This window comes from Rhineura floridana, chromosome 14 (assembly GCF_030035675.1).
Source record: "Rhineura floridana isolate rRhiFlo1 chromosome 14, rRhiFlo1.hap2, whole genome shotgun sequence".
Lineage (NCBI taxonomy): Eukaryota > Metazoa > Chordata > Lepidosauria > Squamata > Rhineuridae > Rhineura > Rhineura floridana.
The window spans coordinates 22,816,503-22,842,275 of NC_084493.1; the positions used below are offsets into that span (position 1 = coordinate 22,816,503).

At 45.8% G+C, this 25,773-nt stretch overlaps 1 protein-coding gene across 1 annotated transcript in view; it reads left to right on the forward strand.

Moving 5' to 3' along the window:
- The window catches only part of CD276 (CD276 molecule), a 53,456-nt gene extending 30,810 nt beyond the window's left edge, over positions 1-22,646 (forward strand). Inside the window, exons 4-8 of the mRNA XM_061595354.1 lie at positions 149-445; positions 8,863-9,003; positions 11,750-11,785; positions 14,914-14,949; positions 19,072-22,646. Of these exons, the coding sequence (XP_061451338.1) occupies positions 149-445; positions 8,863-9,003; positions 11,750-11,785; positions 14,914-14,949; positions 19,072-19,094 (533 nt within the window). The 3' untranslated portion in view covers positions 19,095-22,646. The remainder of the gene's footprint in view (positions 1-148; positions 446-8,862; positions 9,004-11,749; positions 11,786-14,913; positions 14,950-19,071) is intronic.
- Positions 22,647-25,773: the final 3,127 nt, after the last annotated feature.

The following is a 25,773-nucleotide window of genomic DNA, read 5'->3' on the forward strand; positions in this document are numbered from 1 at the left end:
TTTGGTCTTCCTCTTTTTCTACTCCCTTTTGTTTTCCCCAGCATTATTGTCTTTTCTAGTGAATCAAGTCTTCTCATGTGTCCAAAATATGATAACCTCAGTTTATTTACACATTTAAAGCTGAACCATATTCATTCTCCCTTTTCAGCATTCTACTCCACGCCCAACTTGAACCTGGAACCCAACAAGAATTTGAAGCCAGGAGATCTGGTCACTGTGACCTGCCACACCTTTTCCGGCTATCCTGAGGCGATGGTGCTGTGGCAAGATGGCCGTGGCAACAACGTCACGGAGAACATCACCACCTCCCAGGTGGCCAACGAGGAGGGCCTCTTCGATGTGCAGAGCACCCTGCAGGTGATACTGGAGCCCAACAGCACCTACAGTTGCTTGGTGAAGAACCCCTTGTTGCGGCAGGAGACCCACGCCTCTGTCACCATCACAGGTCAGCTCTTGGGGGAAGCAGGAAGGGGCAGCAGAGCAGTGTGTGGGCAGGGGCCTCCGCCAAGGATGTTTTGAGATGGCGGCTGGGGATTGAGGTGGAGCTGGGGGCCTCAGTGCGAGAAGGCTCTGGCTGTGGCTAATGGAAGCATAGGTTCATGACCAACTAGAGAAAAAGAAGCTAAGTCCATAAGAGAAGCCCGGCTGGATCAGGCCAAAGGCCCATCTCATCCAGCCCTCTGTTCTCACAGTGGCCAACCAGATGCCCGTTATGGGGAGCCTTACTGCACTCACTCCACTTGTGATTCCCTGCGGATAGTATTCGGAAGTGTGATGTCATGGCTACAGCAGCCTCCCTCAACCTGCAGCCCTCCAGACGTGGTTGGACTCCAACTCCCATCTGCCCCAGACAGCTTGGCCATTGCTTGGGGATCATGGGAGCTGGAGTCTAGCAACATGCCCGGGGGCCACAGGTTCCCCACCTCTGGGTCAGAGTGTCAGACTAGGTCAAGGGAGACCCAGGTTCAAATCCCTCCTGAGCTACAAAGCTCACCGAATGACTATTGGACTAGTAACTGTCTCGCAGCCTAACCCAACCTCACAAGGTTGTTGTGAAGATAAAGGGAGGGGTGGGGACAATGAACCATGTAAACTACTCTGAACTCCTTGAAAGAAAGTCTCTGTGTGAGTGTGTGTGAGAGGGAGCTGCTTAAATATCTCCAGCAAAGGAGAGCCCACTGCCTCAGTGTTTACCATCAGGAATTTTCTCTGAACATTAAAATGCAAATGTACTGTCTTCAAGTCGATTCCAACTTATGGCGACCCTATGAATAGGGTTTTCATGAGGCTGAGAGGCAGTGACTGGCCCAAGGTCACCCAGTGAGCTTCATGGCTATGTGGGGATTTGAACTCTGGTCTCCCAGGTCGTAGCCCTACACCTTAACCACTACACCACACTGGCTCTCACTCCTAACATTTAGGTGCTCAAATTTGCTTCCCTGCAATGTCCCATGGTTTTTGCAAAGCTGAAGTTTCCTCTAAATTGGGGGGAGGGGGGGAATCGGAGGAATCTGCACCTCCTCTCCCAATACCAGAAAAAGGAAACAGGGATGGGGAAGGGGCCGTAGCTCAGAGGTAGAGCATCTGCTTTGCATGCAGAAGGTCCCAGGTTCAATCCCCAATGGCATCTGCCAGTAGGACTGGGAGATACCCCAGTCTGAAATCCTGGAGAGTGGCTGCCAGTCAGTGTAGACAGCACTGAGCTAGATAGACCAGTGGTCTGACTTAGCATAAGGCAGCTTCCTGTGTTCCTAAGAGAACTCCTGGGAGGTCTGTTCCATCCCATAATCCAGAACAGCATTTCTAGACAAGCCCCTGCCTTGTCTCCTGAGCAAAGCCCTGGCCGGTTTGCATCTCTTGGGCTGCTGTTTCATCAGTGCTCAAAGGATCCGAGCTGGGTTTCGATTGGCATTGGGGAGCGGATGCTTGACGGCTCTTGCGCGGCTCAGGGCTGCTGATGCTGCCTGGCGAAAAGCTCCGGTAATAAGAGCACAGGAGAGGCAGATGCAGAAACAGGTCATAAAGAACACCAGCCGGCCCACTTTATTAAGCTCTGTTTATTGTACAGGAGGTCCTGTGCTGCAGCAGCGCGGTCTTTTAGCAAGGCTGATTCTCTGACAATTAATGTCTTGATTCTGTGCAAGAGTCTTCGGTGCTGTTCATTACAGCCAGGGCTAGCAGGGAGGGAAGCGCCTGGAACGTTTGCAGGGAGAGATGAACGATATTGAGGGTGGGAAGAAGCTGGGAAAAGCAACGGCTGAGCACAGGGAGGCTAGGGTTCTCGGGCAGCCCTGGACCAATCCTGTGCATGCTGTCATCCGTGGGCATATGGCAGGATGGGGAACCAGTGGTCCTCCAGAGAATGTTGGACTACAGTTCCTGTCATCCCTGACCATTGGCCTCACTGGCTCGGGCTGATGGGAGTTGTGGTCGAACCACATCTGGAGGGCTGCAGGTTCCCCATCTCTTGTGTACAAGGAGCTAGTGTGCATATACTGACCCTTGATGTTGGTTCAGCCAGGATGCTGGACCTGAGGCAGCCATCTCACTTTGCCTACTGGGAGGGCTGGCCCTGCTTTGCAAGAGGGTTCCATAAATTAGGTGCAGCCACTGAGAAGGCCCTTTTCCTAAGCCCTTTAGTATTTTTACCCCTAAACTTTATTTTTGTGCTTCTGCAAACCTCTGAATGACTCCCCGCATCCCCAATGTTTCTCAGCAGTCCTCCTTTGGCTACAGTCCCGGTGCCACTCACTGCTGGAGATTGCTTTTAGAAGGAGTGAGGACTGGCACTTTGATGTGTGCTGAGAATGGATGAGAAGCCACCGAAGCTGTTGCCAAGAACAGGTTCTCGAGATGTTTCTCTCACCCTGCCAGCCAATATAGGTTCGGGGACTTTACCACAAAGACCGAGTTACTTGTTGGATGAAGTCGACTGTACAGTCCGTTTTTAGATTTGTCAATTCAGTTTTGCCTAAACACATGGAAGAGAGTCTACGATGGTGCTTTCTGACTCCCCTTGATTGCATTGAGTCCCTGGTGTGTGACGAGGCTCCGATGTCAGTGGGACGGTGAATCTGCTCCTGGTTTTGGTCCGAACTTTGAAGAAGCTGTCCTTGAAAGTTTGGACTAAACTCTGAAGCGGATTCACTGCCCTGCTGACATTGGAGCCATACATGTGTAAGTCGATATAGAAGCCCCTCTTTAGACTTGAATGTGCCAAGGTTGGGGTGACACTGGTGGAGTGCCATCCTAATTCCCCCCTCCCCAATTTGGAGTGCATGGAATTACTCCTGAGGCTTGGATCGGCCAAGAGAGAGGCTCCCACCTCTAACCCTAGTAGCACACCACCTGGAGGAGTTGTGGGTTCCTGAATCTAGCCCCAGTAGCTGCTGAGATTCCCGCTAGTCTTTCCCCCTCTTGATTAAAATGTAGATGGTAAGTTCCTAGAGACAAGGACCTGCCTCTTTTGTTTATGCATCGATGCCCTACATTGGCCTTCTCTAACTGGCACTCTCTGTATGTTATTGGGCTACAACCTCCCATCATTCCTGACCATTGGCCATGCTGGCTGGGGCTGACAGGCACCCAAAACATGTGGAAGGTATCAGGTTAGGGAAGGCTGCCCTATATAAACCAGGAGACTCAAATCACATGAGACTGCTTAACATCTTGGATTTGAGAGTGTTGATGTGCTCGTCAAGCCATGCCTCTTTTGAAACTTTCCAGAAGTCAAACATGTATCTGTCTGTCTTTCAAAAGGGACCTGAGACCTCCTCCATAACATAGCCTTGTGCTAAATTTTATTGAGTTTGGGGTTAGCATCAGGGTTTTGTTTTTTGCTTTAACCCTTGGGATGCTTTTGACTGTGATTCCCATCATCCCTGACCATTGGCCATACTGGCTGGAGCTGATAGGAGTCCAAAATATCTGGAGGGCACCAGGTTGGGAAGGCGGACTTAGAAGTAGGTCTTTGCAGTTTTCCTTGTGATTTACCTCTAGGTAAATACGTTTAGGATTGCAGTTCTTACACTGTAACCCTATGTATGTTGTGTCGTAAGAACATGTGCTTTGCGTGCAGAAGGTCCCAGGTTCACTCCCCATCATCTCCATGTGTAGGGTTGGGTCTGAAACCCTGGAGAGCTGCTACCAGTTGGTGTAGACAATACAGAGTTAGATGGACCATTGATCTGATAAGGCATCTTCCTATGTAATTAACCCCACTGAGTTCAGTGGGATTTACTCCTGGGGAGGTATATTTAGGATTGCAGCCATAGAGTCTCAAGTACAGTTTGATCTCTGAAATCCTGTTCAGGTGGCTCCTCTTTGGTTCTTCTGAGTGGCTTCCAGTTGTCTTCACACCCTCTCAACTTTTATAGAAACCCCCCGAGCTCTTTGTAACCTTGTTCACTTGCAGGTAACATTAATTAGTGTTTAATTATCCTTGGCACAGCAATTGCTGGCTTGTGAAGAGGGTCCCTCCAGGAACATAAAACTTTTGGCTAAATGCATGGCGCCACTCGAATAGCGATGGGGAACGGCTGAGCCTGCTACACCTGGCGGAACTCGCTTTCTTTGGCATAGCCAAAGCAATATGGCAGCTGTTAAAGAGATGCTGATGACAGCCTGGTAACCCAAAGGGGCAATTGGGGAGTGCGTTTGTCATGGGGCTCTGCACAAAATTCTGCACCTCTCGCATTCTGCAACCTGGAACCTCCCATTTCTGTAATGGGAATAAGTTTTATGGAAACTGAGCAGTGTCACAGATTTACTTAATTTCTGTGTATTTTTAAAATGTGGCTTCACTGTGATTTTAGTTGAGCCACCTTCTAGGTCTGTAGGGAAGAAAGGTGTGAAACATGTCTTTTAATGCATAAATTAACTTAGGACTGTCTGCCTGCAAAGCATGTGCTGTACCTCGGAGCGACGGCTGTTTCCCATAAATGTCAGAACCAGGAGATGGTAGGGCTGAAGCTTGATCAAAAACCATAAGAACATAAGAAAGGCCTGCTGGATCAGGCCGGTGGCCCGTCTAGTCCAGCATCCTATTCTGAAAGTGGCCGACCAGATGCCCATGGGAAGCCCACAAGCAGGACCTGAGTGCAAGAGTATTCTCCCCTCCTGTGGCTTCCAGCAACTGTTTTTCAGAGGCATCCTGCAAGCCATCCAAGTTGGTGGCCATCTCTGCCTCTTGTGGGAGGGAATTCCATAGTTTAGCTGTGTGCTGCAACCCTAAAATCTGAGCCACAGTCCAGTCTTCCATGATGCCTAGGGCCCAATTGTTGTGACACAACAGGAAGGGAAGGATGCTGTACACTTGTTTAAAGTCATTTCCTTCCTTTTTTGTTTGTTTTTAATTTTATTTTACGAAAGTACCAAATACACCTTGGCAAACACACAAAATGTATACGCTCAAAACTGTATAGTTGCGTGCACATAAGACTGATTGGTTGTGTTTGTCCTTGCGTCTGCCAACAAATGCCAGAAATCTCAAGTCCTACATTGACTAGCCATGTCCTGAGATTGTGTGCATTAACTAGCCTTGCCCCTGGCATCCACCCTGTATTTCTGGGGGGTCAAGGGACAGGGCTGATCAGTATATACAATGTCTAGGTTGGATTAGTAGGTGTGACACCATTCCTGGGTTTGTCTCATGCTTGAGTATAACTTTTGAGTAGTGCAGCGGTGGGAAACCGTTTTTTGGCACGAGGGCCGCATTCCCTTCTGGACAGTCTTCCAGGGGCCATGTACCACTGGCAGGCTGGGGCAGAGGCATGACTGCAAATGTTACCTTTATACAGTAGGCTGGTTTCTACACACACTCCTCTCTGTCTTCTGCAAGAGGCATGATCAGAGCTCGAGCACACATCGCAGTCAGGCGAAAACATCCAGGGTGCAAAGCAGGGCCAGTGAGGCCTGGGGAAGAATTCCAGGGGCCACATGGAGAGACCTGTGGACTGCATTTGGCCCCTGGGTCTGAGGCTTCCCGCTCCTGGAATAGGGCTTCCGTTTTAGGTTAGATCATATGCAGTGCAATCTTCGATAGGTCTGCTCAGACATAAACCCAGCAGGTCTTGCTCTCTGCCAAGTGAACAAGTGGGTTTCAACAATAACTAAATTCAAATCCGTATGATATCCTCTTCTTATTAAATCAACATGATGGAGCCAAATTTCCACAAAACCTTCTTTATCATCATCTCTCAACTGTGTATATTGTTAGTTTGAGCAATTCTGCTGTTTTCCCATATTTTGATAGACCGGCGTTTTAATTTGCTGTGTGCATGTCTTGGTGGGCATGGCTAGTGCTTATCAGTTTGCCAGCAACAAGAATCCCAGGAAATACAATGCACAGGAACGTAGGATGCTTCCTTATACTGAGCCAGACCATTGATCCATCAGCTCAGTATCGCCCCCTATGCTGACTGCCAGCAGCTCTCCAGGATTCCAGATTGGGAACATTCCCAGCCCTACCTGGAGATGCCATTGGGGATTGAACCTTCTGCATGCGCAGCAGATGCTCTATCACTGAGTGTGGCCCCTGGAAAAGTCAAAAGGCCCACCTAGTCCAGCATCCTCTTTTTGACCCAGCATCCTCTTCGGCTAACCAAAGGCCTGTGGGAAGCCCACAAGCAGGACATGAATGCAATTGCCCTCTCCCCATTTGTGCTCCCCAGTGATTCAGAGACATGCCACCTCCAGCACGAAGATGCAGCCATCACGGCTAGCAGGTTTTTCTTGTATGCGTCCAGTCAAAAGGACTGTTGGCCTCTTGGCTTTTTCATCTGAGGGTAGGCATACAGCATACAATACGCAGCAAAAAAGCCTTCGGCGATGTGTGATGACACTGGAAGCCGCCTTGTCCTGAGTCAGACCGTTGGTCCATCTAGCTCAGTATTGTCTACACTGACTGGCAGCAGCTCTCCAGGGTTACAGACAGGGAGTCTCTCCTAGCCCTACCTGGAGATGCTGGGGGTCGAACCTGGGACCTTCTGCATGAAAAACAGATGCTCTGCTGTTGCGTTGTGGCCCTTCCCTCGAAACGGGGCTGTGGCTGGGAAAAATGATCCTTGAGGTGAGAATACATGGGTGCCTTTATTTGCATCTGTGGAAATATTGGAGCATGGTTGTTCACACACGTTCCACCCCCCTTCCCTAATGTGGAATCTGTGCAGATCAGTTGTGTCTTTAGCCAAGCCTTCACTCCCTCACCAAGTGTGACAGATCAGCATCTATTTGAATTTATTAGCATAATTATTTAAAGGTTAATGAAGTGTTTTATAGGGTAATTCACCCTGCTGTTTCCTTGCCTTCCCTGGTGCATCCTCAAGCCCGGTGGAAATGGCACAATCGGAGCATCCACTGGCATCCAAATGTCTAAGTGAACCACTGAAATTCCATCAGCTCCACTGGGCACATTGTTTAGACCATGGGCTGCTGGCTCCTGAAAGTGCAAAAGTAGATGACTGGCTCCAGAAGTGTCCAGTTATTGTTACATTCCAAGCTGCTCATATCGCCCCACCGTCCCGCCCCCTTGAAATGAATCTTCTGAAATCTGCAGTAAGGAACTCAAAACCTCAAAGTTCTCGATGTTGATGTCTGTGTGCAAAGCTTGCTTATTTATTTATTTTATTTATATCCCGCCCTTCCTCCCAAAAGGACCCCAGGGCAGCAAACCAAAGCACTAAAAGCACTGTAAAACATCTTGAAAACAAAAGACTTTAAAACATATTAAAACAAAACAGATTTTAAAACTTTTTTTTTAAAAAAAAACCCAACCAGCTTTAAAAACACCTTAAAAGCAGTTCCAACACACATGCAGGCTGCGATAAGGTCTCTACCTCAAATGTTGAAAAAGGAAGGCCTTCAATAGGTGCCAAAAAGATAGCAGAGATGATGCCTGTCTAATATTTAAGGGGAAGTAATTCCAAAGTGTTGGTTCCACAACACTAAAGGTCCACTTCCTATGTTGGGCAAAACAGAACTCCTCTTAACAAGGTATCTGCCATAACAAGGCTGTCAACTGCAAAGCACAGTGACTGACATGATACGTAATGGGTAAGACGATCTTTCGTGATTGATTACATGTATACCTGACCTTTCCTCCAAGGATCTCTTGGTGGTGTATATGATTCTTTCCCTCCACCCACCCCATTTATCCTCTCAACAGCCCTGTAAGGTAGGCTAGGTTGAGAGAGAATGACTGCCCAAAGGTCAGCACGGTGAGCTTCATGGCCAGGTGAACAAGTCTCTCCAGTCCTAGGCCCCGGCTGCACTATACATTTAAAGCAGTCTTACCACTTTAAACAGTCATGGCTTCCCCCAAAGAATCTTGGGAGCTGTAGTTTGTGAAGGGTAGTTTGTGCTGAGAGCTCTTAGGAGACCCCATTGCCCTCACACAGAGTTACAATTCCCGGGGTGATTTAACAGTCCCTCTTTCCAGGGAACTCTGGGAATTGTGGCTTTGTGAAAAATGTATTAATGGGAATCACAGTTCTTGTCCCTCTGCCTATTTAGTGTGCAGATTGAGTGGAATTTTGGGTTTGATACCTGAGAGTTAGGGGGGAAATGGCCATTACTTTCTGTCACAAGCAAGCTACCTTTGGTTCCTGTTGAGCCCACATGTGATGTCAAATCTGCAAATGAAATCCAACTCATCAGCTGCATGCTGGAGCTTCTACAGGAATATCTGCACATGTCTTTACTTTGACATCTCTTAGGATTTCTGTCTCTTAACATTGGAGCTAGCAAGTGTGCTTGCAGCAGCCCTGTGGACTTGCCTCCCTCCCTCCAGATATATTAACTTCATATTCTTCCAATCAAGGGTGCTAACAGTGACTGTATCATCTTCTGTTTTCTCCCTACCAGGTCAGCATCTCCTGTTTCCCACTGTGGCTCTCTGGGTAACGGTAGGATTGGCCATCTGTCTCGTTGTACTTTTGGTTGCCCTGGCATATGTGTGCCAGAAGAAGATTCGTCAGAGTTGCAAAGAAGAGAGAGAGAAAGCTGGTATGTATATATGTATTATATATATAATCTCGGGTGAGTTACTGGATCCAGCTGATGAGCCAGAATCTTTCCACCCCCATGCCCCAGGGACAACTTTGACAAGTGGGCACCCACCCGTCAATCACCTGACATCATCAAGTGACAACTTCAAAGGGGTGAGCTCCTTGAAGGTCCACTGTCAAAACCAATTGGCTGACAAATCACTTTAAAGGGAGCTTCCCTTGGTGCTGATCAGCAGATGGGCACTGAGTGGGAGCTCCTTTGAAGTCCAAGAGGAGGTGCCAACAGATTTCAAAGGGGCTTCCTCTCAGTGCCCATCAGCGCTGAGAGCAACCCTGTTGGCTACACCAGGGAGCTCCTGATGGGGAATTCCCTAACGCAGCCGATCCCAGCCAGGTCTTTACCTGCCCCACATCTAATGCTACATAGGATATTTGGGTGTTAGGCAGATGGTTTGTCAGCTCACCACTGCTGTTTTATTGGGTGTGGGCTTGCTCAGCTCCTGATCCACATACTTTTCGAGCTCTCTGCTCAATAAATGGAAAACTGTTGCTATTCCCAACATTTATATAACCTAAAAAATATGTAATAGTGTTGAGCTGAAACATTTGACTCTAAGTAATTCAGGGGTGTGGGGCAAATAGGGAAGGACAGAGGGATCTCTGTTCATCAGGTATTTCGCCTCTTCCCCCTCTCCAGCTGATCGGTGCTGGGAAGAGCCCGGGAGCACCTCAGATTGACGTCTCAGCTCTCCAACACCAGTTAGCTGGGGAGTTGATGGGCAGAGATTGTGTCACACATCTCTCTTCCTCCCTGCTTCCCAGCTGTTTTGAGTCATCCTCGTGCATCTTCCTTCCCATGTAAATTGTGTGGGCCCCATAGCCTGTCCAGTGAGCAGTTGGGCGGGCTGCAGGGAGCACGGGACAAGTTTAGTTGCAGCGGGGTGGGGGTGGGAAGACTGGGACTGCAGCGGGGCAAAAAGATTGGGATGTCTGCGGCAGCTGCGGATTTGTTGGGAGAGTCTGTTTTGATGGCGCATCTGCGGTGGAGTTATTTCTGGCTGCATTTTTCGGCAGTGGGGGGAAACGGGTCGATTAATACTAGACAGTATGTTCAGGTTCAGTGGCGCTGTGCCACTGAATGCCATTTGCAGGGGAAGGGAGTGGGACAATCTAAAGGGGAGGCTGTCACGCCCTCTCCACACCTCTCCTCCACCCACCATCGCCTTCCCTTGCCAGCAGTAGCAGATGAGGGAGGGAGGGCACGTTATCCGTACTTCACAAGTACACCTCTACGTATAGCAAAGTTGTTCTGTTTCCCCAGCCTTTGCTGTACCCACCAGGGTGCCAGGCAAGCCTCACCCCCCATGCCACCTTTTGTACTGTCCCTCAGGCCACAGCAGTTGGTTAGCTTCCTTCACTGGTTACTTTTCACTCGGAGGTATTTTTCGCTGCCACTGTTTGATACCTCGTACCTCACACTTGTTTATGTTCTGTCACCTTCTTCCCCTTAGTAGCTGGCCAAGAACCAGACGTGTTTTTGAAAAACAAACAAGTTTATTTATTGAACAGATTTTACTTTGTCAAGAATATTTTTGTTTCAAGCACTTTTGTTTCAGATGTATGTTTTTTACTTGCATAGTCCAGACAATCCTTTACTCAATGACCAATAACCATGTTAACCTGCCTACTTAATCCCCCTACAACCCACTCACGCCCACACTCCCCCCAGCCCTCTCTCTCAAATGTCCACCCCGGGCTCCTCACAAACTTTTCCCTGCCAAACTGTCAAGCACTCCAATATAAACATTCAGCCAATCACAAACCAGCCTACACCAACATCCCATCTCACTCATTCCCCCTTCCCAACACTCACCACTTACCATACTAACCTGTTAAACCACACTTACCCTAAATAACATAATACAAACGCATACAGCATTTTGACCTACAAGCGTGGAACATCACAGAGGCCCATTGCTTGATGGCCTGCTTGTCAGTCCATGGTGGAAATTGGGATACTGGATCAGATGCACTTTTTGTTTTGAACTAAACTGGTCAAGAACAGATCCGCTCTTACATTTGCAGAAACACAGTGATCTCCAAAGGACTCTGCAAAGCCAGAGTAGCTGAAATTGATCGAGAATTCCTTGTTGGTATGTCCCATAGTGGTTATTTTAGGACTACAGCCATCTGAAACAGGCATGGGGAAATCATGGCCCTCCAGATGCTGCTGGGCTACAGCACCCATCATTCCTGGCCATTGGCCATGCTGGCTGGGGCTGATGGGAGATGGAGTCCAACAGCACCTGGAGGGCCGCAGATTTTCCCACCCATGACTTTCAGGGAAGGGCCATTGCTCAGTGGTAGAGTGCATGCTTTGCATGCAAAATAATAATAATTAATAATCACAAGTTGAATCCCTGGCATCTTAAGGTAAAAGTTGCCTGCCTGAACCTCTAGAGAACGATCAGTGTAGACCAGCCTTCCCCATGAGATGTTGCCAGACCACAACTCCTGTCATCCCTGACTATTGGCGAAGTTGATGGGGATGCTGGAAGTCGTTGAACAGTTGGAGGACCACACACTCCCCTTCTCTGATCTGAATCTTAATCATGTGGATATGTCCAATGTTACATAGCTCCGTCTGTCCTGTTACGGCCATAGAAATATTTAACCATAGGAGAGGAGTGTGTTTTCTTTTGTGTTTTTTTTTAATCTTCCTTAATGTGTACTTTTCTCCCCAGGGATAGAGGAACAAGATGGAGAAGGATCCAAGACAGGTTAGTTGGATTTCATATCTCTTTCTTCTCTTTTGTTTCTGGAAGCCACAGAGGAAGAATAGGCTGGTTCTGTGCTTGGATCAAGCGCTGATATCTATAACTTGCTGATCCACGCATCCTGGCAAAGTATGCAGTGTGAAGCTGCACACTGTATGTGAAACCATGCTCAAGAGGGAGTGTGCAACTCTGCAACCTGTTTCTGATTATATGATCTGGGCTGAATCTCCAAAATCCTGAAAGTAATAGTAGTGGAACACTAGAATGGCACAATATTCCCTAAATTTTCAATATTCAGGCTTTGACAGCTGTTGCATATGTGGCCAGAACAGCACCATGCACACAAATATCTTCTGTCGTAGATTGCTTTCAGAGCATCCTCACCATGCATACATGTCTTAACTCAGGTACCATAGGTCAGTGGTAGAGCCCATGCATGTAAAAGGTTCCAGGTTCAATCCCAAGCATCTTCAAGAACATCTCTCTATCCAGACGTGGCTTTCCTGGTGGTTCTAGTGTTAAATGGGTGTCGTATAGGGATCCATGGAAGAGCCTTTCAGTGGTGGGTCTACATCTGTAAATGATTTTTCACTTATCTTTGTATTTTTTCAGATGCCAGGTAAAAACCCACCTTTGTTTCACCCACTTTGAGTGGCTGATGGGCTAGATTGTTTTTCTGGTATTTTTCATTATACTATTTATGTAATTTAATTATTTTAATGCTTATATTTATTATTGATAATGTTTTTATATTACCTTCTTTTCTTTTTTTGTAAACTGCCCTGTAACCATCTTTGGTGAAGGGTGCTATATAAATCTCTAAATAAATAAATGCATATGTAAATTACACACACACACACATACGGGCATACTGTTTTCTTGTATATAGTTTTCACTGATTTTAATATTGTCATCATATTACTGTAATCAACCCTGTTGATAGGCAGGCTAGAAATCCTATAAATGCATAATAAGTAAGTAGAGCTGGTGGGCGAAGGGAATCTTTTCTGAAACCCTGGAGAGGTGCTGCCAATCAGCACTTAACTAGGTGGACCAGACAACTGACTCTGTGTAAGACAACTCCCAATGTTCCCTCCCAGCCACCAATACTGACTTGCAGCTACAGAATCCCTAACGGGCTGCAACACAGTTGGTCCAGCCTCTGATAAATGGGATTATCATTTTAATAAAGTGTGATAGCTGCTCTCTGCTGTAATAAAATGGATTAATTATAAGCTTATCTGCTTCTGAGCGGAGTAATGGACACGTTGCACTTAGGTTGTCTGCCATCTAATATTTCCTCGAGAGCGCAGAGGCTCCAGGCATTGTTATCTACCTGTGCGATGGCACTGTGGCTCACTGCAGTATCTGGAGGGGGAGCAGGGAATGATGCTCCTCAATGCATTTCCTCACCTTCCCATAAGTGCTCCTATTTTCCTAAAAGAGCTTTCTTTTTCTCTGACATTATGTGTCAGATCCACATTTTGCAAGTAGATATCAACGGAGCACAAGAATGCAAATTGCCCGGAGAGGGCCCATAGCTAGTGGCAGAACACATGCTTTGCATGCAGAAGACCCCAGGGTCATTCATCAACACCTCCATAGTTTAACTCTGCGCTATGTGAAGAAACCCTTTTGTCTGTCCTGAATCTTCCAACATTCAGCTTCGTTGGATGACCCTGAGTTCTAGTACTGTGAGAGAGGGAGAAACCCTTTTCTCTCTCCACTCCACATTCTCCATGCCATAATTTTATACACTTCTACCATGTTGCCTCTTACGAAAAGTCCCCAATGCTGCAACCTTTCCTTATAGGGGAGTTGTTCCATCCGTTTGATCATTTTGATTGCCCTTTTCTGAACCTTTTCCAATTCTACAATACCGTTTTTGAAGTAATTTCTCCAGCCAAGTACTATGTAGAAAAATGCATATGCCCGTGAAAATAACTTACAAAAATGCAATATGTTTGGGAAGATTGTTTTGTAAAAATGTGTGTATCGGGCACAATTGCATACAAAAATGTGTATGAAATTTGCACTAACATGCTGATGAATTTTCATGAGGACTTTAAAAAAAAAGTATATCAAACTGATGTGGAAATGTGGAGACCTGAATTTGCAAACTGAGAAACTGAAAAAAATGGAAGTTGACTATGTGAGGCAGAGAATCCTGCAAACATCTGTCCTTGGGAGTAAAAATGCAACCATAATAAATCAAATAACTGAAACAATTGCTGCCCCACTCATGATACCTAGGGAGAAAAACTTCTCTATCTGCTTTTGCCCACTAGGCATAATTTTATGCAACTCGACCATGTTCCCCTATTATTTGTCTTGTCTCTAAAAAGCCCCTAATATTGTAACCTGTGCATGTAGTAAAGTTGCTTCATTTTGGTCGCCATTTTCTGCATCTTTTCTAGCTCTACAATATCCTTTTGAGTTGGGGCTCAAGAGGAAGGGAGTCTATCTGGAGTGGGGCCAGGCTAGGGATGAAGGAGAAATTTGAAGCCGAATCTATTGAATTTGCACTTTCTGAAACAATATGAGAACCAAAACATAGCCATCCTTTGAAATTAGGGGGCAGCGTACATAAAAATGATTATGTCTGTTAAAATGCATTATATTAGGAGAAATTGATTGCAAAAATGTACGTTAGTCAAAACTGCATGCAGAAATGTGTTTATTATTTATTTATTTATTGCATTTGTATACCGCCCCATAGCTGAAGCTCTCTGGGCGGTTTACAACAATTAAAAACATTAAAAACAATTATACAAATTTAAAAACACATTTTTAAAAAGCAATTTAAAAACACATGCTAAAATGCCTGGGAGAAGAGGAAAAGTCCTAAGTATTAGGAGAAGAATTTTCATGAGGACTTTTTTTTCCCAATCAAATTGCTGCATAAATGCGGAGAACTGAATTTAAGATTGGAAGAATAAGTAACTGAGAGAACTGAAATTGACAGATGCTTCAATCCCTAAGCAAGGCCAAAGTGTGGGGCCTGAAATACTCGTACATAGAAATCCACATTTGCCAAGATTCATGCAGTTCCATTCTGTGCATTTGCTCGGTGTCATACTCTAGGGCCCAATAATCTCATATGGGCACTGCCTTTCTCTTTCCTCTGACAGCTTTGCAGCCTCTGAAGAACATGGAAAACAAAGAAGGTAATGAAAAGCTTCCTCTTGGCAGTTGTTAACCATGTGCTGAGCTGCGCTGAAGTGAGGACCGGCACTTAACAGCATGTGTATGGATTGTCAGATCAACAGGTCCTACTATAGCCACGGGGAGGGGACCATAGCTCAGTGGTAGAGCATCTGCTTTGCATGCAAAAGGTCTCAGGTTCCATCCCTGTTCATCTCCAGGTAGGACCAGGAAAGAGCCCTTTGCCTGAAACCCTGGAGAGCCACTGCCAAGTCAGTGATCTTTATTATTTACTAGCAGCCTCATACCTGATGTCTGGGAATTCCAAAAATCCAAAATATCAGTGCAGTTTTGAAAGGTTCAGTCCTCCATCTTGATTCAAAATGGTGTCCAGCTTTATCCAAACATAGATGAAAAACAGCTCCTTGCTCTTGGGAACTATCGTGCAGAATTTGATTATAATGAGAGGTGTCCAAATGCACAGCAAACAGACCACTTTCCAACATATATAGTAGATTTAAATTGAGAGTTATCAAAGAGCTTTTCTGCCCCACTCTACAGCCAAAGCGGTTCCCGAACTGGCTTACAAAAAGCAGTAGTAAGATAGCCTTATAATATAAAAATTACATGATCCATGAGGGAAAAAGGATGAGGAGGGGAAAGCTCAGGCACTGGTTCTTAGAAGTTTTAATTTGTGCAATTCAGTTACAGTGGAAGCTTGTTATAACGCAGCTCGCTGTACCACAGGTTCGGATATACCACGGGTATGACGTTCCCCGAGTAAAGTACTGTATACAGTAAGTGGCTTTCATTATAATGTGGAACCTCTAATGCAGGCTCATCCTTGTCCTCTGACCCCCTGCATTATAAGAAGCTTTCACTGTATATAATTCTGGCTGTCTTGGAGGGTAACCGCTTCCTGGGGGAAAAAAAGAAAACACACACACAGGATCAAACCCGGGAGCAGAGCAGGTGACAGTATCCAGCCAGGATGTGGGAACCATCCAGATACTCCCGCTCCTAACTCCCCTTTTCCCGCTTGAGAGGTGGAGGTTTTAACCTCTCTTCCCTCCTGTCCCCCAGCTGATTAGTGGACAACAGCTTGGCAGTTAGGAAGAAGAGGTACGGCTGACTTCTGCTGCCAAACTCCATAAGAAGAGCCTTGCAGGATCAGACCAAATGGCCATCTAATTCAGCATCCTGTTCTTACAGTAGGCAACCTATGTCCTGCTTGCATGTTTCCCATGAGCGCACAAGCACTCTGCCCCTTTCTGCTTCCACAGGCCACTTGCTGCATTTCCATGCTGAGAAGGAGCCTCTCTTTTCAATGCACAGCATGGAAGCAAAATGAGCTATCCTGTGGAGAAGAACTTCACTGTCATCCTCCGTGGCCAGGTCACTTCATTTCCTTGTGTGCCAGTGAGTGTGAAGTGAATGGGATGCGCATATGTGTATACTCTGGACAACACTTTGGGCTTGCCCAGTGGCCCTCAACCACATTGACCAAGGAAATGTGGCCCTTAGGGAGGAAGAAGGTTTCCGCAACCCTAATGTACCTAATAACAAGCTGGCTGAACATGAGCACCTTCCTTTGCTCAACCAGCCCTGGTCTTGTGATTTTGAGAACCTCTGGCCAATGTACCCTCTTGCAGGTTGTGAGCGTGGGACAGGTTCTGGGATGAGAGGCATGACAGCAAGGAGTCACCTTATTAGCTGACTGCAGGATGGCACAAAAATGCACAGCAGGTTGGCAGCAGGTGCAGTGGAAAGGTCAGTCTTGGGCTGGGCAGTGGCTCAGATGGTGACTTTTGCTGCCCTTTCTGTTAGCTACAGTTTCAGTTACTTGGAGGTGAGCTTGAGAGCAATCACCCATCTCTACTTTGCACTGCTGTCTAGTTACCCAACCCACCTTTTTTCCAGAAAGATGGTTGTGATACTACCGATACAACCTTTTCATTGTAGATCAGGGCACAAGTGTCCTATGGCTTATATTTAGATGCATGAGTTTGGCACATGTATGTGTTGATGTAAGCACAACAGGACAGGATCAGTCTCTGCTTCTAATTATAGATACTCTAACTCAACTGGCCCAATACTGTTGAAACTGACTGGCAGCGGCTGTTCAAGGCAGAAAAGGGGCATTCTCAGCCCTACCTGGAGATGCCAAGGATTGAACCTGGGACCTTCTGCATGCAAAACAGATGTTCTGCCACTGAACTACAGCTTCTACAGCTGCAGTGGTGGTGGTGAAGTATTTTATTTGTAGAGGGGGGAAAGCATGGCTTGTCAAAGGGCAAACAGGCCTGATGGAATGTGGAACATTAGAGATGGTGTAGTGGCTAGAACAGGGAGGAAGACCCTGTGGCCTTCCAAATATTGTTGGCCTCCAACTTCCATCAGCTTCAGCCAGCATGACCCACACAGCCAAGAAGTTCACTGGGTGATATTGGAATGCTCACCTTCCCTTTCATCATAACTGGGCTCCTACAGGGAGGAAGGGTGGGATATAAATCAAATAATAAATAAATAAAATAAACAAACTTATTTATGGGGTTGTTTATAAGGTGGTACAACCCTGTTCTATGTACATCATCTGTATTTTTGTTATCACAAATGACTTGCTAACTGGAACAGTCTTTTTATTGTTATTAAAGGTAAGCTCTCAGGATAGTTTGATAGCGGGTTGGATGTCCATTCAGTTGGGCCAATGACAGATGTAACGTTTGATAGCTGCGATCATATCTTCCAGTTTTTGTTTTTAAAGTTTAAAAACAGATGTGCGGATGTATATCTGACACTTACTGATTGGGGTAATAGTGCTTGAAAGAAGGTATTTAACACACACACATGCTGTTTCCCCAATTGAAATCGCTTTCCAAGCTGAGAGTAGAACCTTTGCTGGGGGAGAAAGGCAAGCACACTACACACCTGCCCAGCACAACTGATAACCACCACCCCCCAACTTTGCTCACTGCCCTTTCTTCACCACCTGCTCATAGTCCTAATGGTAGTGGTGACTGCCCTCTCTGCGCCTGCTGGTTGCTTCCCCCTACCTACAAAATGTCAGAGTGAAGGCAGCAGGTATTGCCCTCAGGCAGAACTGGCTTCGGATGTCATCACAAAACCAAACTGGAGTAAGAGCATAGTTTGGATAAAAGGGAGTGCACTCATAGTGCCCAGCAGAAGTGTGGAGTGCAGTTCCCAGTGATGGCAAATAGTGTGAATGCATCAGCCCTGTTATAGAGCTGACTGCAGAAGGACTGTCCAAAACCTGAAAACAAGACAGCAAAGGGGGGAGCAGTTGGTTCATCTCCACCCTCAATCTCTCCTATCTGCCTAGTACATGTTTGTATTCCATTGTTACTCCACTTTTAGCAGTCATGGTTTCACCCAAAGAATCATGGGAAGTGTAGTTTGTGCAGGGTGCTGAGAGTTGCTAGGAGACCCCTCTTCCTCTCACAGACCTGCAGTTCCCAGAGTTCCCTGGGAAGAGGGATTGAGTGTTGAATCACTCTGGGAATTGTGCCTCTGGGAGGGGAATGGGTCTCCTAATGACCCTCAGCACCCTTCACAAGTTCACTTCCCAGGATACTTTGGAGGAAGCCATGACTGTTTAAAGTGGTATAAGCCATATTCACGCCATGCATTTATTCCACTATTATTCCACTGTAAACAAGCATGGCTTCCCCCAAGGGATCCTGAGAAGGGTAGGTTGTGAGAGGTGCTGATAGTTACCAGGAGACCTCTATTCCCCTCATAAAGTTACAATTTCCAGAACTCTGGGAAGAGGGACTGACTATCAAACCACTCTGGGAATTGGTACCTCTGTGAGGACAATAGAAGCCTCCTAACAACTCTCAGCACCCTTCACAAGCTACACTTCACAGGATTCTTTGGGGGAAGCCACAATTGTTTAAAATAGAATAACAGTGGAATAAATGTGTGGTGTGAATGTGGCCCAAATGTTTTTATTTGCCTCATCAGTAAATAACGCATCAGTGATGGGCTTCTGAAGGTGGCCCCATTACTGCTTTGTCTTGTTATGGCTGCAGCAGGAAATGGATACATGACCCCTCTCTTTCTTCTTTCTGGTTACTTGTACGTTTTCTGTGTGGTTTTAGTTCCTCCCCTCCTTTTCTTTCCAGACATCGGAGAAGAAATTGACTGAACGGAATTGGAAGGAGATCCAGGAGCGCCATCCCGAGGTGCACGTTGGCAGGCTGTGATCCTCCTCCAGTGATGGACTATAGAAAATGTGGGTGGGCCGTGCACAGAGATCATTCGTCTGCGCCTGCAGCTTGCTGATTTTGGCCACAGCCATTTACCTTCTCCAACCTTCGCCATAAAGATAAAACCCTGAACAGGCCTGGCTCTCTTCCCTGTGGGCCTCTCTTACTACCATTAGAAGCAGGGTGGATCACAGCTTGCTCCTTACGGATGGTGTCTCTCTCCCTCTGCCCTCCCAGAGCTGGGATGCTCAGAGTCCCTATTCTGTAGATTTTTTGTACTGTGCCAAGAGTTCATCCACTGATGATCATGTCAGCTGATGTAAAGGGAAAGTGAACTGTACCCTGCTCAAATGAGAGTAATTTGGGCATAATACCCGTACCAGAAAGGGAAGATAGAACTCATGGACTAGCTTGGCACTCTCCACAGTAACAGAAGAAAGCATGGTCCTTGGAGGTGATTTGAGGATCAGTTTTCTGCCACCAGTTGGTTTTGTGTGTGGGGGTACCACCTGTCCAGTTTTAAGCTGGCATGATTGGGATTACACACACTCTCTCATATCTGTGCTGGAAGCTTAGGAAGGATCATTTGCCACACAGCTACCTTTCTAACGGCAGGTGCGGAACCTTTGTTAGCCTGAGAGCCACATTTTGTTCTGGGCAACTTCTGGGAGCCACATGCCAGTGGTGGGTGGAGGTAGAGGCAAAAGTGGTCAGAGCAATGAATGCAAATGTTAACTTTGTACAGTAGGCTAGTATCTAAAAACACTCGCACTCCCCCCTCCCTGTGCTCCATCCAGGCAAGCAAGAGGCTTCATCAGAGGTCAACACATTTCAGCCAGACAAAAAGAGACAAGCTGGGCCTTTAGGGGGTGTGCCCTGCAGAGATGCTTGGAGGGCGGCATTCAGCCCCTGGGGCTGGGATTCCCCACACCTGCCAAGAAGCAGGAAGTGCCCATAGCTCACTGGTCTACTGTACTGTGCTTTCCCTGTGGAACGTTACGGGCTCCAGCTATAAAATTGTTGTCAGGAAACACTGATAGGAAACATCTGTGCCGTTGACCCTGGAGAGCATCTTCCAGTCAGAGTTGGCAGCACTGGGCTAGATGGACCAATAATCTGACTTGGTATAAGTGCCTCATATGTTCATCAATGTGAACAAGTTAGGTATGCACATGAACATATTCTCTTTTAAATTCCCTTTAGGAAAAGTGGTAACCCCCCCCCCCCACACACACACAGAGATGCGTGGGGTGTGTTGGTTTTTGTGTTTTCTAGAAATAAGGGGCTGAAATTCTGCACTAAACATCAGAAGAGCCAAAGGCCCCTCTAGTCCAGCATCCTTTTCTCATGATGGCCAACCAGATGCCTGTAGGAAGCCTGCAAGCAGAACCGCTGCATAACAGGTCTTCAGAACTGCAGCGACTGGTATTCAGTGGCATGCACCTCCAACAGTGGAGGGAGAACATGGCCATAATGGCTAGTAGCCATTAGTAGCCTTCTCCATGAATCTAATCCCCTTTTAAAGTGACCCAAGTTAATGGCCATCATTGCATTTTGTGGGAATGAATTCCATAGTGCGCTGTGTGAAGTCCTTTTTGCTTGTCCTGAATCTTCCAACATTAGCTTCATTGGATGGCCCCGAGTTCTATTATGTTCATGAACCTCATGTTTGAGTATCAAGTCTCTTCTCCCTTGTACCCTTTGTTCTGCAGTTGAAAAACAATCAGGCAAAATTTGTGGCCTTAGCTGAAACAGGAATGTGGGGACTGTGTCTACTTGGATGTCAGTCCCTCTTAGCTGAGCGGGGCTTACTCTTGACTAAGTGTGGATAGGATTTCAGCTCAGATGTGACCTCTTCACATGGTCAGAGGTCTTTTCCCCTTCACATCTTCCAGGACTGAGCCCCAGCTCAAACGTGAAGCCTTGATTCTGTGCAACAGGAATGTTTCAGAATTGAGCGTGTTTCCTTTAATGGTTCCTATGGCTGGAAAAGGCAAGATAATTTGTGGTGCCTGAAGGTGCATTACTATGATTTTGGGGGCTGCAGCAACCTCCAGCAGATGTTTGACATGTCTGGGAGCAAATCCAGAACTGTTAGAGGTGAGGATTAAGAATGTTGCAATGGAAGGGTATCTTAACATTATATTCAGACAGGAGGAACTATGTGCAAGAGCACCTGCTTTATGTGCAGAAAGCCACAGGTTCAATCCTCATATCACCAACTAAAAAGACCTCAAGTGACAGGAAAAATAGATTCAAATGAGGAATGTTCCTAGCAGTTGGGAAGTTTTTTTGAGAGAGAAAGAGAAAAAGCACCATATTTTTGAGTTACTGTTAGACGTATCTGGTATAGGCTTTGACAGTGAAAGATTCTGGAGCCATATTTAACGTTTTTCCTTTTGGTTTTATCATCACAACACAACTGTGTGGTATGTATAGGTTCCAGGATAGCTTTCTTCTGTCTTAATGTACTTCCTGAACTCATCCCTCCCAGTTAACCACCTGGTTCAGTGGAGTTAAATCTGGCTGGGTTTGGCTCTTGGATTTTCACAAGAGAAAAAGGAGAATCCACAATTCTGCCTCTTTTTTTAAAAATAAATACTGGACTGAATATGTACAGCTGGTCATAGTACTAGCCAGGGGGAATCTGCTGGTCAGAAAGTCCCCCTCCCTTTGTAATTTGAACCAAAGAGTAGACCAGAGCTTGGAAAAGTTACTTTTTTGAACTGCAACTCCCATCAACTCCAGCCAGCATGGCCACTGAATTGGGCTGATAGAAGTTGTAGTTCAAAAAAGTAACTTTTCCAAGCCTGGGGTAGACTTAGGTTGCTCTCCAGTACACACTTAACTGGGAGTAAGTCCCATTGAACCCAGTGGAACTTACTTCTGAGTAGATATGTATTGGATTGCAGCCTTAGTTTTCTTGAATTTCTGTATGCAGCTAGATGGTAGCCGACATCTTTAGAATTCAGTCACATCATAATGTTTGCAAATTTGCAGGGATCTGGTTTGATGGGGAGTGGAGGTAAAACACTCCCTTTTCATCTCCCAACTCCATACGGCAAGGGTAGCCAACATGGTGCTTTCCAGGTGTTTGAGGCTACAATTCCCGTCAGCCCCAGCCAGCAAGGTCAAGGATGATGGGAGTTTTAGTCCAGCAACACCTGGAGGGTGCTATGTTAGTTAGCCTTGCCCAAAGAAATGGGGTAGGAGAATTGGGAGTCAATGAATGCTTCAGAGCAGAGTAGGCAGATGGATTGGGAATGGGCTGAAGGGTAGGGGTGGGAGCATTCAACCTCTGTTGAACCATGGACTGCTAGATGCCTCATCCCAAACATCTTGCTTTCAAATCTAATGTTTTCAGATTCCCAACCAGGCTTAGAAACTTGCTATTAGTTTTTTTTAAAAAAATAAAAATAAAATCTTAACGTTTTAAAAATGTTAGACTTGGTGCCTTTGGAGAGATCTAATAAACTGTTCTTTTGGAGAAAGTTTCCTTTGTCCATGGTGGAAGTGTGGAATGTCTGGAAATGTTGAAGTCTTGGGGAGGGTGGTGGTGGAGATGGCCATGTTTTTCCTGTCAATGGGGTTCCCTCCCATCCTCTTGGGCTTTTACATCTGTAGTTGAGGGAGAATGAATTCAATGAGAATATGAATGGAAAGTATATATGATGGTTAACCATCAGAGACAGTAAGCAAGTCTTGGTTAATAGGCACAGAGAACGTGGAGCCTGCCATCGTTTACAGCAGGTGTGGGGTACTTGTGGCCCTCCCAGATGCTGCTGTACAACTCCCACCAGTCCCAGAAAGCATGGCTAGTGGTCAGGGAAGATGGGAGTTACAGTTCAGCAACAATTTGGAGGGCCAGAGGCTCCCCACAACTGCTTTACAGGAAATGATCGTAGAACAGGAAGCTTTTGTGACCAAGGTTGTATACACACCATACATTTAAAGCACATTATTTCCACAAAGAATCTTAGGAACTAGATTGTTAAGGGTTTGGGGAAATGTAGCTCTGTGAGGGATAAACTATACTTCTCGAGTTTTTGTGTGGGGGAAGCCATGTGCTTGAAATGTATGGTGTGTACACAGCCCAAGGATTGTAGTTTTCAACCCATCATCGCACACGCAGAACTTCCTCATTGTGGGGTTTCTTGAGTGAGCTGGTAAAAATCCTGAGAAGTATAGTTTTATGCATTTGTTGGAATGTATTCTTGCCTGCCCAAGGACTTGAAATTCGACAATAACGTTGCACAGGATGGCTTATTTTGAATGCCCACCACCGAAACTCTTAATGAGGCAGTTTCCAAGAGGATTCAGGTTCTGCCTGGACCTCGCACACATGCCAAAAAAGATTTGCTTACAGGCAGATGGCAGAATCAGTCCATCTGTTGGGCTAGAGAATTCACGCTTGAGCTGAAACAAATTTAAATGGGAGGGGGGTCCCAAGTAAGTTCTGCTAATGAATTTGTTCCCAAAAGATTGATTATTTTCTAGTTATGTGTCTTGTTTTTTCAGATGTTCCCAGTGCTATTGGATCACACATAAGTTTAGTGGAACCTTTTCAGCTTGAGGGCTGCATTCCCTCAGCAAAAGTGGGCAGAGCAATGGGCGTGGCTCTTTACCTTTGTACAGCATGGTCCATTGCAAAAGCACAAGTTAGAAGTTTCTGCACACATCTGTGGGTCCTTTCTCTAGGCAAGCAAGAGGCAGCATCATAGTTTGAGGACAACCTTCCCCCAAGCAAAAGCACTTGAGAAGGGTGTGGAGCAGCTCTGGTGGGTGGGTGTGGCCTAGGGGAAGTCCTCAGGACAGGAAAGGGCCTCATTCAATGCCTGGCCAGAGGTTCTTGACTCATGATGTTAGTTTAAGAACAGTGTCTGGTCTTCATAGCATAGGATGTAGCAACCTTGCTGGAAGTTTAATAGGCGTTAAGTCTGGAAGGGAGCGCTGCCTTGAGTTCCAAAGATGTAATGCAGTAAACTAAAATAGAAGTGTTGAATCCGGCAAGTTGCTTCAGCACATTTTTTGTCTTAAAGGCCATCAGTCAGAACTTTGGCTTTCTCAGATTTTGCTTTTTGACGTGTAACTGACACTGATAACTTACATGAAACAGAAAAGAAAATGTGTGGGCGGGGAGACAGGGAGGAAGTGAGAGTCTGGCACTTTGCCACATTTCCATTGAATGAAATTTCATTTGTCTAGATTTAGCATTCCTTGATGTAGTCATAGCTGCACAAGGCCAGCTTGCAAACTCTTTTTAATAAGAACATCAGAAGAGCCCTGCTGGATCAGGCCAGTGGCCCATCTGGTCCAGCTTCCTGTTCTCAGAGTGGCCAACCGGATGCCCGTGGGAAATGCACAAGCAGGGCCTGGTTGCAAGGGCACACCCCAGTACTGCAGTAGAAGCATGCTGCCTCTGACTGTGAAGTCAAGAGCATAGCCATCATAGTGACTTCTGGGAAGGGTGACTTCGCTTGTGCCTGCTTTTGAGACGGGCTCCCGCCTCAGAAGAAGCTTATTCAGATATAAATCAGTCAGAACATTTTTTTTTTGACTGATGAAATTTCTCCCGGGCAGGGAGAAACGTGGAGATCAACCTCAAAAGCCTGTTTTTGTTGGGAGGACTGGATTTCATTAATTTATGAGAAAAGGTCCAGCCAGCAATGCCGGATGGACTTCTGAACAAGCTCTATCTGATTAATGCGACACGTTTATCTTTTCTTCAAAGAGAAAACGGACTAACAGGCAAGCACCCTTCTTTCTATTCTTTTTTTTACTTGGTTTAAATTGTTGCAGCAAAAAGAGATTTGTCAAATGAATCAGCTTTAAAGAACTTCTGGGTGAGCTATAACTCTTCTCTGTTATTCACAAAATTAACAGCTTATCTCTGTTTCTATTGCAAAAAGCTGTCCTGGAAGTGCATTCTAAAGATATAAACAGAAGAGGGATTTCTATTCCGAGGAGAAAAAAATAAAAAATATGAACTTTGGAACATTATATTGTCTGGGACTATTCTCTTTTTGGTCTATTTTATTTTGACGAATCTGCTTCTTCACGACGCCACTAACTGTTTTGATGCTGGGAACTAAATTTGTTTTGTATTCTTGAACATAGAGAGATAAGGCTGGCTGCTCTGTTTATACTGTGATGTCATCAAGCCTGGAATATTAACCCAATTGTTGCTGAAATAAGAAGTGGTTCTTTAGTTTTGTTTTGTTTTGTTTTCGTGGTTTTAAAAATGGCAATCAAGAAAGTGGCTGAGAATCTGGAAGTAATTATGTTTCAGAAAATAATGGATGAGATTGAGATAACAAAACAAACCCTGCGACAGGGCAGTAAGGAGCTGAAAATGGAACTGAGCAAAATGACGCAGGAGTTTAAAGAAATAGGGGATCCTGTGAGAGAGGAGAATGAGATCAGAGATGAGAAAAGAAAAAATAAAGGGAAGATACAAGCCCTGGAGATTGGAACAAATGTGGAATTGGAAAAAGATCTGGAGTTTATGGATATTAGAAATAAAATCTACTGTTTGGAATTTAACGTTATCTCTGAAGAAATTAATGAAGATATTAGAGATAAAGTTATCAATGGCTTGGATAATCTTCTGGACTGGAA